At 56.9% G+C, this 15,366-nt stretch overlaps 3 protein-coding genes across 9 annotated transcripts in view; 2 read left to right on the top strand and 1 right to left on the bottom strand.

Annotated features, from left to right (window-relative positions):
- The window catches only part of SBNO2 (strawberry notch homolog 2), a 74,537-nt gene extending 70,747 nt beyond the window's left edge, over positions 1-3,790 (top strand). For 6 of the 7 annotated variants that reach the window (XM_062595975.1, XM_062595976.1, XM_062595977.1 and 3 more), the window contains one exon: positions 156-3,790. In XM_062595975.1, coding sequence (XP_062451959.1) covers positions 156-778 — 623 coding nt within the window. In that variant the 3' untranslated portion in view covers positions 779-3,790. The remainder of the gene's footprint in view (positions 1-155) is intronic. The other variant, XR_009960847.1, reaches the window with a different exon arrangement.
- Positions 3,791-5,312: 1,522 nt separating this feature from the next.
- On the bottom strand, positions 5,313-8,791 carry GPX4 (glutathione peroxidase 4). The gene is made up of 7 exons (XM_062596136.1): positions 8,683-8,791; positions 7,550-7,644; positions 7,103-7,247; positions 6,749-6,900; positions 6,452-6,476; positions 5,990-6,049; positions 5,313-5,594 (listed from the first exon to the last, which is right to left on the bottom strand). The coding sequence occupies exons 1-7, from the start codon at positions 8,755-8,757 to the stop codon at positions 5,562-5,564; spliced, it is 585 nt and encodes a 194-aa protein (XP_062452120.1). The 5' UTR covers positions 8,758-8,791; the 3' UTR covers positions 5,313-5,561.
- Positions 8,792-11,660: 2,869 nt separating this feature from the next.
- Positions 11,661-15,073, top strand: POLR2E (RNA polymerase II, I and III subunit E). The gene is made up of 8 exons (XM_062596145.1): positions 11,661-11,756; positions 12,095-12,269; positions 12,595-12,710; positions 13,161-13,241; positions 13,465-13,523; positions 13,711-13,789; positions 14,259-14,338; positions 14,758-15,073. Exons 1-7 carry the CDS (start codon positions 11,700-11,702, stop codon positions 14,322-14,324), a joined length of 633 nt encoding a protein of 210 aa, XP_062452129.1. The 5' UTR covers positions 11,661-11,699; the 3' UTR covers positions 14,325-14,338; positions 14,758-15,073.
- The last annotated feature ends 293 nt before the right edge of the window (positions 15,074-15,366 follow it).

Below are 15,366 nucleotides of genomic sequence, written 5' to 3'. Positions count from 1 at the left end.
CAGCCCTGTCTCCCTGCTCCACAGCCCAGCCAAGAGGTGGAACAGGTTGGGAGTGTACTAGGCAAATGGGCTGGAGGCTGGAGTGCTCATGCCTCTGTCCCCCTCCGGTTCCCTTCACAATGTGCTTTGGAGATTGACCCATCTTTTTCCCCTAGGGATAAAGATCCCCGAGAGCTGTGTTCGTAAAGTGTTGGAGGAGCTGAAGCAGATGGATGAGAACGTGAAGCGGAAGCACAGCCGACTCCTCCTGGCCCAAGAGCAGAGCCTGCCGTTCTCCCTTCCACCTCACATCCTGCCACAGCCGCTGGACCTCACACAGGCAGGGCCCAAGTTCCCCCTGCCCAGGCACTCCCTGCACCAGGACGAGATCCTGGACTTGACCTACAGCCCTCCCAGTAACAGCATCCCTGATGTGGCGATGAACCCAGAGCCTGGCGCTTTGTGCTTCTCCTCAGAGCCTGTTCTCCAGCCACACCAGCAGCACGGGTTACCCTTTGACTTCAGCCACCCTTCTGCCTTCAAGACTCCAGCCCCAGTCCTGGAGGGGAACATGCCTCTGAGTTCCCCCCTGCACGAACATCTGCCTCTCCCTCACCCTGGACCCTTGCATACACTGCAGCAGCAGCAGGAAGACTTTGTCCAGCAGAATGGGAATATCAATTTTAGAGAGATACTGGAGGAGATGTTGAGGACGTTAAATGTGGCTCCCCAAGAGAACATGCTGTCCCAGGAGCGCCAGAGTGTGATCCATTTTAGTGGGCCTTTCTCTGACTTCTGAAAACCAGCTGATCCCAGCATAGCGCTGGGCAAACCAGGCGCTGCTCAACGGCTGTGGATCCATATCCTTTGGTGCAAAGATGGGAGTTGGGGAGCCCTGGCTTTTCTACTGGTTTGGACTGATCCACTTCTGTTTTTAAGGGGAAAAGAAAGAAAAAACTATAGTTCCTTAAAGCAAAGTTTATTTATATATAATATACAGTCACGCATGTATAGATTTGTATATAACATGCGCTTGGGAGGAGCTGAGTGCTGCCAACCTCAGCTGATTTTGACTGATGGTCTCTGCTGTGTCCAAGTCTTGCTCAAAGGTCAGTGCCCCTGTAGGACAGAGGGGAGACATTCCCTCCTCTCCATGCTTGTCCCCCTGTAAACTACTGAGCTTTCCAGACTGGCTTATCCCTTCCCCAGCCCTCCAGCCCAGAGGTCTGCAGCAGCTGCTGACTGCACCAGTTTGTTACTGAACTGGGCAGGATCATATCTGGTCTCAAAACAATCTGATGACTGAAGCGCTGGTCCATTACTAAAGTTGGAGAGCCCTGTCTGCTCCTGACAGCTGCCTGACCAAGCTGTATCTGCACTGGCCAGTGCCAGCTTTCCTCTTGGGCTGCACCAGCGCTGCTGTGCACCTTGAGGCTGCACTGAACACTGGGCTCTGGAGAGCTGAGTATGAAGGCAGATGTGAAGGGGAACGTAGTGATGTCCCAGAGTAGTTGGGAGCCACTGAGCTAGTGTCCGTGTGTGCAGGGTTGAACAGACTCAGTTGAGAGAAGCAAAACTGTTCCTGCTCTGCCTTCCCTGGGAAGGGATCCTGACACTCTGGGGCTGCTTGAGCTCCGCAGGAGAGGGCAGGAGCTGTCTGCCCCAGTGCCGTGTTTGTCAGTATTGTGCAGTGAGCTCAGCTGTGCTGGGACCATATGGAGGATTTCCTGAAGCAGAAGGGCTGTGTGTCCCATCAACCTGTCTCATAGCCCCTGGCCAGCCTGCACCTCAGCCCTGCACATTGCTGCATCTCTGGCTTCCCATGCTTTTTCTAAATAGCTATCATGTAGTGTCCTTCTGTCTGGCCGCTAGTCCTGTTCTACATGGCTTGTCCTCAGCAGGACCACGCACACAGATGTGGGTTTCTGGATCTTGGTGAGCCAGCCCAGCCACGACTGATCTCAGTGAGAGCACTGCAAGGTCCCAAAAGGGCTGAGGTCCCTTGCAAGCACCGGAGTTGTGCAGTATTGCTGCTCATGCTGCAAATCCAGCCTCCAATACCAAAGAGCGAATATTTGCTTTGCAAAGCACTGCCCCAGATAACCCAACTGCCTGTTAAGCAGCAGGTCAGGCCAGGAGCGGCTGGGGGAGCTGCTTTCTCTCCAGGACATGTGTAGCCTCCAGCCACCCTGCCACCATCCCCAGGCACTCGGCTGCTGTTCCAGAAGCGTCTCAACCTCGGCAGGTCCCGGGGAAATTGTCCTTTGTTTTCTCTTTTTAATCAGAGGAGCCTGGCAGGAAGCTGCCTGCTGGCAGGAATACTCTGGGCCCTGGCAGCTCCTCCGCAAGCCTTCCTTCTGCTGTGTTTCTTTTCTCTGCCTTGGATTGTCTAGGTATTTCCTGGAAGCAGCACCAGGATATTTTCCAGGGAAATACTTAAGATCTGCCCTGTCTGGCCCAGCCCTTCCTTGGAGAGGGACCTGGGGAAGGAGGCCCACTCAGGGGAGTAGCCTCTGCTGGAGTCCCCCCCGTGCCCTGACAGGTCAGTCTTGAAAGTGCTGGCACTTTTTGCATGTGCCTGGTTGATTCTGCACCTCCAGGCGAAGAGCCTTGACCCTCCAGCATGAGACTAGCTGAGTGCCCGGCTTGCTGTTGGGAAGTGCTTCAAACCAGTCCCAGCAGTGTTGGTGCTCGCGCTAAGACAGGATCCGCCTTCCCCAGTGCGTTAGACCGTGGCTGGTTTTGGAGGGTGGCCTGGCTGTGACCCTTCCCCTTCGTTTTGGAGGCTTATTTTTACCCCACCTTTCCCCCAGCCAGCATCTGCCTCCTGCCAGCCCTTCCTCCAGCCTGGGAAGAGCTGTGGCAGTGCCAGGCAGGGCCCAGCGTGTTGCTGCAGACAGGGCTGCTCGGGGGCAGCGCTTGACTAGGATTCAAGGAAAGCTCCTTACCTCAAAGTAAACACCAAAGATCAGAAGCCCTCCCCGGCACTTCTCTGGGCAGAGCGCCCTGGGGGGGGGGTTCCCCCAGATCCTAGGATCACCCCTGTCTCATGGTGACACAACAGCCTTTTCCTAGTCCCGAGCAGGGCAAGGGCTGCCCGTTGCCCCTTCCCCCAGCCCCACGTGTTGCTCTATTTAAAGTGCTTCCCAGTTCACAACACTCATGGAGAACCTGGAGGGGACTGCCGGCTCCGGCTTCGCCCCATCCTGGTTCATTCGCTTGGCGCTTGCTGAATTCTCAGCAGCAGCAGAAAAACGGACGCCAAGAAAACCCATTTCAAAAAGGCTTAAACTCAGGAATAGCGACAAGGTATTCTCACTCTAGGCACCCTCCGCCAGACGCCTCGCCCCAGGGAGGAAGCAGAGCACCGTTACCTGGAGTCTTATCTGGTGGCTTTGTTGATGTTACTTTTAAAATATATGCAATTCCCCCTCCCTGATCTCTGGAAAGACAGAGAGCACCTTCAAGGAAATTCTTCCCTGTCCCAATCCTGTGTTTTTGTCAGGGTTAATAATATGTAACGATATCTTTTAACTAAATTATTATGCAGTTGTCCTACTGATTGTATGTATTTTTAAATGAGTCCCCTTTTTCTTCCTCCCTTAAAACTTTTCGTTAGCACTTTTTAATCTGCTTGTTGTTTGCCTTTGTTTTTCTATGTGTATTTATAATTAATTGAGATGTATATATGTAAAGAGATTTTTTTTTTTAGAATATGTGCCTTTGACTAATAATTCCTAAATTTTCTACTTGCCTCAAAAGGATAATTTTTCATTCTGCTCAGTAAAAATGGAAAGGAAGCCACATACAAGATTTCTGTAAGTCCCAGCTCTGTCTGTCTGTCTGTCCAGATGTGTAGACTTGCCCTAGGATCCCATCTCTGGTGTGGATCCAAGGGCCGTGGTCCCGCTGACAGCATGAGTTTGTCCACCGTGCCCCTGAAGCGGTGGGGGTATGTCCAGGACTGTTGTCCCATGCAAGAATCCTTCTCGGGGGGGAGCTGGGGCCCCGCCGTGCCGTGGGGGATCCTCCCAGGCACCAGCTGAGCGTGGGAGCTCGGCCACACCCCAGCCCAACGCAAGCTGCTCCCCGCACCATTACTTTCTCCTGGCTTTGCCGGAAAAAATGTGGCTAAAAGGAGCCAAAGTACAGGCCCTGTCCTCCAGCATGAGCTGTTTCTGCTTAGTCACCTAATGTGGCTCTGAGATCTCTTCTGCCCAGGCAGTAGCAGCCCTCTTTATCCCAGCTGGAGGTGGATCTGTGAGCCGGGGCACTTGTAGTACTGAAGCGGGTCATACCCTGCCCTTGTGCAACCGCAGCTGGGGCTTTCGGTGCTGCCGGGGCGGCTGCGGGGCTGCAGAGAGCGGACAGGCAGGCGGAGCACGATCCCCCCCACCGCTGCTGTGTGCCGGCCGGCCAGCCGGCAGCACAACGCTCCCCTGAGTCCCAGCCTGGGAGCTGCTCCCCGACTTTACCCCTGCCACACGCTATGCACAGGGCTCCCCCCGCCCGGCCCGCAGAGCTGGGTTTGATGTGAGCACTGCGGTGCCAGGAGAGGCCCAGCACCCTCCCAGGGGCAGCTGCCTGCTTCTCACACAGAGCTCCAGCGCAGCATGGGCACCTGCGCAGTTAAACCGTCTCTCCCACCTCCTGCCGGAGAGGCCACTTCATCATGGATTTGGCCGGACAGTGCTGGACCGCTGCAGGCACCATCTTTGCTGAGATGCTTGGATGCACCCGTGCACCTTGGATAAGTCTGTTGTACAAGGTATTTCACTATGGCCCAGCACCACTTTTTTCTTCTGCCTTAGCTGCTTCTGGCCATAGCTTACACCACAGCTAGAACAGGCTGTTTTGTTGCCCTGCCAGGCCCAGGAGATGCATTAGGGTCGCCAGTACATTAAGTGCCCAGGGGTTTTTGCCTATAACCTCACTTGCCTTCAGGCCCCAACCCAGTCTCCCTCCAGCAGAGGGAAACTACCAGATCCTGCAAGCTCCCCTGAGGAAGAGGGATCGCATCTGCCTTCCAGCAAGAGGACTGGCTCCCCCCCACGGCTGCAGAGTGGATACACGCATTCTTTCACCCTGTTTTGCCTTTTTCCATGTGATCCCCTCTGATGCTCTGACTGACCCAGGATTTGTATGTAATTCCCCCATCAGCACTAATGAGGATTATCCCTGCTGGGATCAGCTCTGCTGTGCTGAGGCAGGAGTTGCATAAGGTCTTAGCTCCCCAGCAAAATCCTGCTTTCTCCCTGCTCCCATGGCAGCAGCCCTGGGAGAGCAGAGCAGCCCATTCACCGCTCTCTGCCATACCAGCCAGCCAGGACCAGTCATTTCCAGTAACTTTATTGCAATGAGGTGTCAGATGCTGCTTCGCAACTATAGAGAAGGGCTGCCCAGCAGAGGCCACCAGCCCTGTGAAACCTTCCTCCAACAGGTGCACGCCAAATCTTCAGGTCTGCCTCACCAGCAAGCTGGCTTAAAGACAGACCGTCATTGGGCTAGAAGAGAAGACTCCACAGGGAGCAGGAGAGCCAGTGCTGGGCAGAAGGGACAGCACGGGGGTGAGATGAGCAAGTCTACAGGTAGGTAGGTAGGTCCTTCTCAATAACCTGTGGAGAGGAAGGGAACGTCGTGCTGTGAGCGCATCGCTGCCCCAAGAACGTGTGAGAACCCCGTCTGTGACGGACGCCATCCAGAGCAGGCTGAAGGGCTGCCAGACCCACATCCCTCCCCGCCGCCACTGCCACCCCCTCTGTGTCCAGGGCACAGAGGCCTCTGCTTCTCCCAGGCAAGGGAGGGAGAAAACACAGCAGTGCAGCAGAGCCTCCTCTGGAGCAACAGTCCTCCACAGGCAGCCCCAGCACTGCTGCGTTCAATCGCGGACGTGATCCACGAGAGCAGCTGGTACCATCGTGCTTCCCCCCTTCTCCTGTAGCTCGGTGCCGTAGCTGGAACTGGCGGCCAGGCAGAACGGCAACATGAACCGCCCCAGCCGGAGACTTACGTAGGGATCCTCCATAGGACTGTATCTCTTCACGACTTGGCCCTCACGGTTAATGAGGAACTGTGGAAGTGAAGAAGCACCCAAGTGAGTCTGGCAGCAGCTATAACACTGGGGCTCTGCAGCCCAGGGCTCTGCTTACAGCAGGGGGTAGGCTGGGGGCAAATCCTGCCTATGGAGAGGAGCTGGGCACCCTGGCAACCCTGCTCACAGCTCTGCTCGTACTGCCTCACTGGGACAGGGCTGGAGATCACACAAGCTGGAGGCTTGTAAGGGTCTCTGAGCACAGGGTCCGGGATAGTGCAGCTGGCCCTTGGGACAGGCCAGCCCCCGCAGCTGGGGTAACTGCACAGAGCAGAGCCTATACACAAGGATCCCTTCTCCCTGCACCCCCCACCGCCTACCACAGGGTGAGGGTTTGACCATAATGCAGCCAGAGCCCAGGAGCAGGCAGACGTGTCCTACCTTAGTGAAGTTCCATTTTATTGCACTAGAAGAAAAAAGATAAAGTGAGACTGATGGAAAAAATTCCTCTTGTTGCAACCAGGCCACTTGTTTCTATCAGCCTTGGCCTCACTGCCCAGCATGGATGGAGCAGTCCAGAGCCCACGCCTCCCTCCCCGCTGCAGGGCTGCCCTGGCCCTGGACAGGCTCCAGGGCTGCCTGGCAGTGCTTGCTGAAGTCTGCTCTCAGCCCCGCGAGCTTTTCCAGCAGCACCAGGCAGGCTGGGTGGTTTCTATGATTCCCCTTTCCAACACTCACTTGCCCAGGGTGCCTCTTCCTGCAGGCTGTGCCTTCATCCATGTCCATAGCGGAAGGGCATTGTCCCCATTGACATCGATCTTGCTGAACATGTCAAACTTCACTCCGTACTTCTCAGCAAATGCCTTAATCTGAGCATTGTCCCCTGGTTCCTGAGGAAGGCAAAAGACAGGGCACTGTAACATAAGCCTCTTCCCATTTAGCAGAGAAACTCCATGGCTCTGCTGGCACACGGGTATTGTATGGGCTCCTCTCATGTTCTGGGGAGGCACGCAGAGCCCAGCTGGCCAAGCGGACCCACAAGAGCTGCCCCTGTGTGGGGCTCTAGGGCTGCCTTCAGGTGCTCCCATATACCTGTTTTCCAAACTGGTTGCAGGGAAATGCCAGGATGCGTAAACCCCTCTCAGCGTATCTGGCGTACAAATCAACAAGCTGAGTGTAGTTTACGTCTGTTTTTCCTCATTTTGAAGCCACATTGGTGATGATGCAGACAAAGCCTCTGAAAAAGTAAAGAATCAGAAGCAATTCTCCTAACAGGACTAGACAGGCCCCTCACCTGTCCTCTCTGTGAAGGGTCCAGCAAGTGGGGAAGACAGCCTATAAACAAGCTGCCTTCTATGCAGCCTCTCCCATGTTACACAAGCTCCCTTTGTGGCTTAGTCACTGCTGCCTGGTGCAGCTATTAACCTTTGAACAGCGCTTCCCCCTCTAGGGCCCAAGGGCACCAGCTTCCCCCCCCCCCCCCCGCACTTGCGTACCACGTTACCAAGGACAAGTAGATTCCACCCCGTTCACTCCTACCTGTACTTCTCCAGGGAGACAATGTTGCCATCTATGTCTTGAGCGTGGAAGTCGTAGATTGATTTGGCAGTGTGCCAGTCATCTACTTGCGCACACTGCAAGAGAGCTGCCATCAGCTTTCCTCCCCAGCAATCCCAGCACAGCCCAGCAGTGCATCCTCTCCAGGTTTAAGGTGAGCTCAGCTCCAGCAAGAGACCAGCAGAGAGTCATGTCACAGCAAGAGTTTGTGTCTGTGCCCCCATGCTGATGGCTGGCTGTTTCCATCCCTACCCTCCATAGCAGCGCCCCTCTCTACTGGCTGCTCATCTCAGGACTGGTGAAGCAGAAGCTGAGTGTGCCAGAGGGGCCTCCATCATGTGCTCTGGCGGCTCCCTGCTGTCAGGTGCCCCAGATGACCCACGCGCTGCATGTCAGCTGGTCCACCCGCCAGGCCACGACAATCCAGCTAAATTACAATTTTCCCAAATTACTTTCTCAGCTCCTCTTTTCTCCCACGCAGCACAGCTTAAGACTTGCACACTGCCGGTGTTGCTGCCCGCTAGGTCTTACAACCCCACGATCCATCCTGGGTGCAGGATGGAGCCGGGGGAGTGGCCCCGGCAGAGCCTCCCCGCATCACGCCTCTCCCAGGTTTCCTCACCCTGTGCAGTCAGGCCCAGACAAGTGCGACATCAGCAGCTTAAGCAGAGCCCCGGGCCGGGGCTGCGCAGGCCCCCGCGGCGGCCGAGCGCCGCCGGCTCCCGCGCCCGGCTCTCCCCGCTAGGCGGGGGCGGCCCCGGGCGAGCCGCCCCCTGCTCGCCGGCCGCCGCCACGGCGAGCCCGCCGAGGAATTCCGCGCCCCAACCCAGCCGCACTCGGCCCTTCCCCTGGCGCCGCCCCGGCAGCCGCCCCGGGCCCGCCCGCGCGCACGGGCGGCGCGGCGAACCCGCGGGGCGCATGGCCCGCGCCGGCCACCGTCCCGCGCCGCCGCTCCGCGCGCGCGGGGGTCCGCCAAGGGCGGCCGCCACTCTGCGCCGGCAGCGCGCCGTCTCTATGGCCGCGCACCGAAGGGCCGTGACGCGCTTGGCCCCCTCAGCGCTCCCGGGGCTCGGGCGGGCGGACGCCGGCCGCAGAGCCGCCCCGGCCGCACTCACCATGCTCCCGCTCAGCCGCCGCGCCGCCGCCACCCCGCACAGCAGCGCCCGCCGCGACAAGCGACCCAAACCCATCGCGCCGCGGCCGCCCGCCCCGCGGCCCGCCCGCTCCGGCGGCGCGGCCAATCAGCGCGGGGGGCGGCGGTGCGGCCCGATGATGGACGGCGCAACTGGCCAATAGCAGAGCAGGCGGGGAGGCCGCGGCGGTTGTTTATCGGTTAAGCGGGACGGACCACTGCGGGGGCGGGGGGGGGCGAGGGGGGACGGACCAAGGGGCGGGGCGGGGGGGGTCCCGGTCACGTGGCCGCGCGGATGCTCGGCGCTGCTCGTGGCGCAGGGCTGGGGCATCGCGCGTGGAGCAGGGCTGGGGCATCGCGCGTGGAGCAGGGCTGGGGCATCGCTGGCAGTGCAGGGCTGGGGCGTCGCGCGTGTCGCAGGGCTGGGGCATCGCTGGTGGAGCAGGGCTGGGGCATCGCGCGTGGCGCAGGGCTGGGGCATCGCTGGCAGTGCAGGGCTGGGGCGTCGCGCGTGTCGCAGGGCTGGGGCATCGCTGGTGGAGCAGGGCTGGGGCATCGCTGGTGGTGCAGGGCTGGGGCATCGCGCGTGTCACAGGGCTGGGGCATCACGCGTGGCGCAGGGTTTGCAGCGCCGCTCGCAATGTGGGGTTTGGAGCACTGTTCGGTGCAGGGCAGAGGGTACCAGTTGCTTCATGCCTGGGCCGCGCTGCCTGGGCGTCTGCAGCTGCCCCTTGGCAGCCGGGTGCAGGGCGCCGTGGGCGCTGCCGTCTCGCGGGCCGGTGGGTTTAGGGAACATCCCTGGGAAGCAATTTCCAGCCCAGCGACTGAGCTGTGGCTGTGGGGATGCAGTGTGATGACAGATGGATCGTTTTCCTCTGCCTGCTCAATGCCTGGATCCAAGGGATCACCAGGAGGAGACGAAGCTGCAGACAAGCATCTCCCGCTTGCCACCGTCTCTCGGCTCCTTTTGGTCTCAGTCTCGTGTGGTGGCTCCCCACGGACAGCCGCTGACGCTGCCAGCTGTGGAGGACAATTCGCTGTGGGCTGCTAATGTTAGAGCAGCTCTTGGGAGCTGAAATCTTCTGTCTCGCTGCTGGGTGGAAATCACAAGTCTTGCAAGGTCCTGCCAAAATGAAGGGAGCCATAAAGCGTGGCTGAGCCCATGCGGCGGGGCTGAGCTCTTTGAGCCAATTTGTGAGGCAGTGCCAGCACTAAAAAAAAAAGTAAAAGAAAGGGGAGAAAAGGGACTCTCCAGCTGGGATAACATGGGAGAACGTGAGATTAAAGGAGGCAGAACCCTGACTAATGCTTTGTGTCTTTTTTTTTTGGTGCTTTTTTAGGTGGGATTAATGATTGCTTGTGATTGAATTAAAGGTGGCAGGAAAAGAGCCTCAGCAGGCGGATTGTTTGTGGAGGGTTGAATTTCTGTCTCTGCTAGTGAATCTTGCGTCTCTGTGTTGAATAATATCCCCTTTCAAAGGAGCTGTCTACTTGATCTGTGCACGAAATTGGTAGGTACTGCTTTTGTCAGGTTGTGGTCCTTTGATGTGCCCTGGACTGAGAAACTCAGAGCTGTAATTCAAACCAGAAAAAAAAAAAAAAAAAAAAAAAAAAAGCCCCTCCACCCTCCTGTGAAGGAGAAATACCCTTGGCTGCGGCAGAGGAGCTGCTGCCGCCATCAGGGCCGACCCCGCCGGGGATGTCACTGTCACGAGTCCTGGCCTGAGCCTGCCCCGTTGTGTTGCAAGAGGATTTGTTATGTTTTTCTCCCCAATTTATTCTTGCCACACTGTCCCCAGCTGGAGGGAGGATGGGGTGGGGGGACGGGTGCGGTGACACGAGTGCGGTGGCACGTGGCTGCGTGGGTGGCTGCGGGGACCAGGCGGCCCCCGGGCTGGGGCCTGGGCGCACAGAGCCGCTGGTCCCAGGTCTCTGCCCTACTGAAGAGCCTCTGCCGTGCCGGACCCCTGTGGCTGACCTGCCCCAGGACCCCTCACCCTAGACCTGCCCCAGGACCCTCCCATCCCATACCCCTCTACTCTAGACCTGCCCTGGGACCCCTCCACCCCCCAGATCTGCCCTTAGACCTGCCCCAGGACCTGCCCCAGCAACCCCGTCCCCCAGATCCATTCCAGACCTGCCCCAGGACCCTCCCATCCCATAGCCCCTTACCCCAGACCTGCTCCAGGACCCTTCCACCCCCCAGACCTGCCCCAGACCTGCCCCAGGACCCTTCCACCCCCCAGACCTGCCCCAGGACCCTCCCATCCCATAGCCCCTTACCCCAGACCTGCCCCAGGACCCTTCCACCCCCCAGACCTGCCCCAGACCTGCCCCAGGACCCTCCCATCCCATAGCCCCTTACCCCAGACCTGCCCCAGGACCCTTCCACCCCCCAGACCTGCCCCAGGACCCTCCCATCCCATAGCCCCTTACCCCAGACCTGCCCCAGGACCCTTCCACCCCCCAGACCTGCCCCAGGACCCTCCCATCCCATAGCCCCTTACCCCAGACCTGCCCCAGGACCCTTCCACCCCCCAGACCTGCCCCAGGACCCTCCCATCCCATAGCCCCTTACCCCAGACCTGCCCCAGGACCCTTCCACCCCCCAGACCTGCCCCAGGACCCTCCCATCCCATAGCCCCTTACCCCAGACCTGCCCCAGGACCCTTCCACCCCCCAGACCTGCCCCAGGACCCTCCCATCCCATAGCCCCTTACCCCAGACCTGCCCCGCGCGCCCGCCCCACAGCTCCCCCGCACCCCGCGCCGCGCTCGCTCCCTGCGGCGCCGCCGCCGCCCGCCAGGGGGCAGCAGCGGAGAGGCGAGGGCGGCGCCGGCGGCCGGGACTACACCTCCCAGCAGCCCTTGCTCCCGAGGCCCCCTGCGCGAGGTGGCTGCCGCCCCGCCTGCCGCGCCGCGAGGCAGGCGTTTAAAGTGGGCGCCCCGGCGCCGGGGGGGGGGCCTTGGGCGGCGGCGGCGCGCGGGGGCAGCGGGCGCCATGGACGACGAGGAGGAGACGTATCGGCTGTGGAAGATCCGCAAGACCATCATGCAGGTGCGGGGCCGCCGGGGCGGGCCGGGGCCGGGGCGGGGGGGCGGTACCGGGTCCGTGAGGCGAGGAGCAGGCCGGGGGGGGGGGTGGCAGCGCCCCCGCGGCGCGTCCCGGCGCTTTGGGCTCTTCGGGGCCCGTGCCGGGGCGCCCGTCCCCGTGCTCTGCGGCGGGGGCAGCGCTGCGCTGTGTTGCGAGCCGTGCGGGGCTGCCGAGGTGGGGGCTCAGCGGGCCCGGAGCAGCAGGGCTTGCGCTTGAAGCGCGAGGCGGGCGGTGCCGCGTGCGGGGTGCGAGCGGGGCTGTCGGGATGCGTTGTGTATCTCCAGTGAGAATGTTCTCTGCAGCTCTGTCACGATCGGGGCTACCTGGTGACTCAGGACGAGTTGGACCAGACCCTGGAGGAGTTCAAGGCCCAGTTTGGGGACAAGCCTAGCGAAGGGAGGCCAAGGCGCACTGACCTGACGGTGCTGGTGGCTCATAACGATGATCCAACAGACCAGATGTTTGTTTTCTTCCCGGGTGAGTGTGGCACAGTTACCATCTGTGCAATGAGCTCGAACTTGCGCGTGTTAACTCAGGCACCGAGGAATATCTGTAGCTGTTGTGTGTTACTTTTTTTGCCTCATGCTGGTAGAAGCTGGGGGGAAGGGATGGATTGGTTTTTTTCAAAGTCTCATGTCACCATGCTTCCTTAGTGCTCAAAACCTCTCATTTTCAATGTAAGCTATTTCCTTCTTGTTTTGCTAGTAGAGAGCCTTTCAGAAGGCTTATCCTGCCCTGCAAAATAAAAATCCTGGATTCTTAAGCATATGCATTATAATCCTGGAATTGACTTGTTTCCCAGAGGAACCCAAGGTTGGAATAAAGACGATCAAGATGTACTGCCAGAGGATGCAGGAGGAGAACATCACCAGAGCATTGATTGTGGTACAGCAAGGCATGACTCCCTCAGCAAAACAGGTACAGAGTGCCCTAAAAACAAGCTGTCTCAGGGTTCAGAGGGTGATTATGAACTGTGGATGTTTTGCATGTTGGTATTTCAGTACTGCTTTAGATTAATAAGAATGTAGAATTTTATTTCTGAGAAAATGTTTCACTAAAGCCTGCTGTGCCTTAACATAGACACTTGCATGCAAGTGTATTTAATCAGGCTGGTTCTGATTAAAGAGAACTTTCTAACTCTGGTTAAGGAAGAACGGAGGGCCTACTCAGATTTGTGAGAGAAAATGAGATACTTGCCAGTGGTGACAAGGTCTGTTTGCCTCAGCCTGAGTAGCTCTAGCTATGTGAGTGCAAAGATAATGATATTACTCGTAATGTGATGTTTATTGAGGATCAGGTCTGAGTGTTGGTCAGGTTTTCCCAGAGCAGTGTCCCATGCTGCAGTCTGACATGCCTTTTCCTTTTCAGTCCCTGGTAGATATGGCTCCCAAGTACATTCTGGAGCAGTTTCTGCAGCAAGAGCTCTTGATCAACATCACAGAACATGAGGTGAGTGGTCTTGGCAGTGGAGCAAGGACAGGACAACTGGTCTGTCTCCTGAACTGCAGACCATCAGCCAGCACCTAGAGACCTTCTGTTTGGAAGGTCAGGCTGAGTGACAGAGCAGCAGTTGTTCCAATTTCCCTTGTGCACTTGTTCCTTTTCCTGCGGCTGTAAGGAGACAGTTCATTTCTCTGGTTTTCTTATCTTTGAATATCTCCTCTCTTTACAGTTGGTTCCAGAGCATGTGGTCATGACAAAGGAAGAAGTAACTGAGCTACTAGCCCGATAGTATCCTTGGTTTTGTTCCTGTCCTTCCAGATGTGATTCATACTTGCTTTGGGCTGAAAATGAATACACCTCTGAGTGTGACAGTGTAATACTTTTTGTGGGAAAGGGCACAGCAATTGGTACAAATAGACACTTGGGCCAATTGCTTATTCTACTGGTAGAGCCTTTCCTTGACTGTCCTGTGCAGTAAGCTGAGAGAGAACCAGCTCCCGAGGATACAGGCTGGGGATCCTGTGGCCAGGTACTTTGGAATAAAACGAGGCCAGGTAAGAGCGACACAAGCTGGTGACAGGCAGCAGTTCTCTGCAGGCAGAGCAAGTAGCTGTGCTAGCGGAGGATACTGATGATATTTCAGAACCCCTAGGGAAGGGAAGGGCATCCCTTTCACACAGGGAAGCTGTTACGGTGCAGAGACTTGTGTAAGGTGGGCAGACTTTCAGCAAGGGGAGATGACTCTGGCTGTTGAATCAACTGATGAGGACCAGCAGGTGTGACACCAGCCCCAACCTTTGACTTCCCTGCACATGAATGTGACACTTCTATGCTACACCCCAGCCACAGGCATGAAGCTTAGTACTGAAAGTCTCTGTGGCTGCTGAGGGTTGCAGTGTTGCAACTGTTCTGTCTGGGTTTGAGTGAGCGTGTGTGTTTGTCTGGCACAAATACAGGCAGGGAAGCCCTACTAGGGAAACTTGCTACCATCTCACTCATGAGTTGCTTCTCTTGGGCTCCTAGGTAGTCAAGATCATCAGACCTAGTGAGACTGCAGGCCGCTACATCACCTACAGACTGGTGCAGTAATACAGAGATGTCTGGTAAGGTTGAGCAGTGAGCCCTCTAGCTGTGTGGGTCTGGCTAGCTGAGGGCTTTTGGCAGTGCCTTAAATAGATGCTGTAGCTCTCCAGGGTTGACTTGAAATGAGTGCTTGTAAGAGAAGAGTTGTAAGAGTTCATTATCCCAAAACTTAAATGCTTTGTGCAGAGAACTGTCTTCATCAGTCAAAGGGTAGACCAAGATGTAACTGGTCTCATCCCTTGGATGTGTCTCTCAGACGGAGGCTCTGTTTTATGCCCTGTGCTCAGTGATGGAGTGCTGGGCAGGGAGTTCAGGGCACTTGGTGTGGCTTGGCCTTGACAGTAGCCCTCTTGAGCACCCAACTGGCAGCTCAGCTGAGGGAGGTGTGAGGTGATTCACATCCTGAGTGGTTTTTTTTTTTTTTTTTTTTTTTTCCCAGGTGTGGAAGAGAATTCTGACAAGATGATCTGATCTTCCCATGTGCCACCAATTTACAGACACTCTGGGATGCCTGCCATTTTTTATAAATGGCTGAGAAAATTCTTTCTGTGCTTCCTCTGTGCATTTCTGTTACCTGGCATGTAACTCCTTGTTTTCCAGTATTGATTTTGCTGTAACTCTTTATCCTTCTATGAGGATGTATGCCATGAAACTAACCTGAAGCAACTGAAGTGTGCAGGGAGAAAGCAAGTGGAAAGAAGGCTTTTGCTTTCCTATTTTGTAGGACTTTATTTTTAATAAAAGTTTATAATGTTGCTGTTCCTCTCTATTATTGTATTTCTCAATCTTCCTCTGTACCAAAGTCTTCTAAAACTTGTGAGTTCCTTTATTCTTCCTTCTATTTAGAATATTTTGCCGCTCAAGGCTCTGGACTGAGCCCCAGAGCTCAGCCTGTTTAACTTAGATCTAACTTTCTTGTGCAGTTCTGACACTTCAGTTAAGATTTACCCTGTTGTTTCGATCTGTTGTAATCCCTCTAACCCTTGTTTTGATACCTTGGTGTTCAAATATCACAATAGAGTGGTTTATCCCCTTCCATATATCTTGA

The sequence above is a fragment of the Rhea pennata genome, chromosome 27, assembly GCF_028389875.1.
Source record: "Rhea pennata isolate bPtePen1 chromosome 27, bPtePen1.pri, whole genome shotgun sequence".
In the NCBI taxonomy this organism is placed as follows: domain Eukaryota; kingdom Metazoa; phylum Chordata; class Aves; order Rheiformes; family Rheidae; genus Rhea; species Rhea pennata.
This window is presented reverse-complemented; position numbering and strand designations above follow the sequence as displayed.

Bases quoted from the DNA above. Each gene is read 5' to 3' on its own strand.
- POLR2E (XM_062596145.1), top strand. From the start codon at position 11,700: ATGGACGACGAGGAGGAGACGTATCGGCTGTGGAAGATCCGCAAGACC. The intron at 12,711-13,160 runs GTACAGAGTGCC...TTTCCTTTTCAG, and splicing joins TGACTCCCTCAGCAAAACAG to TCCCTGGTAGATATGGCTCC. The intron at 13,524-13,710 runs GTATCCTTGGTT...TGTCCTGTGCAG, and splicing joins ACTGAGCTACTAGCCCGATA to TAAGCTGAGAGAGAACCAGC.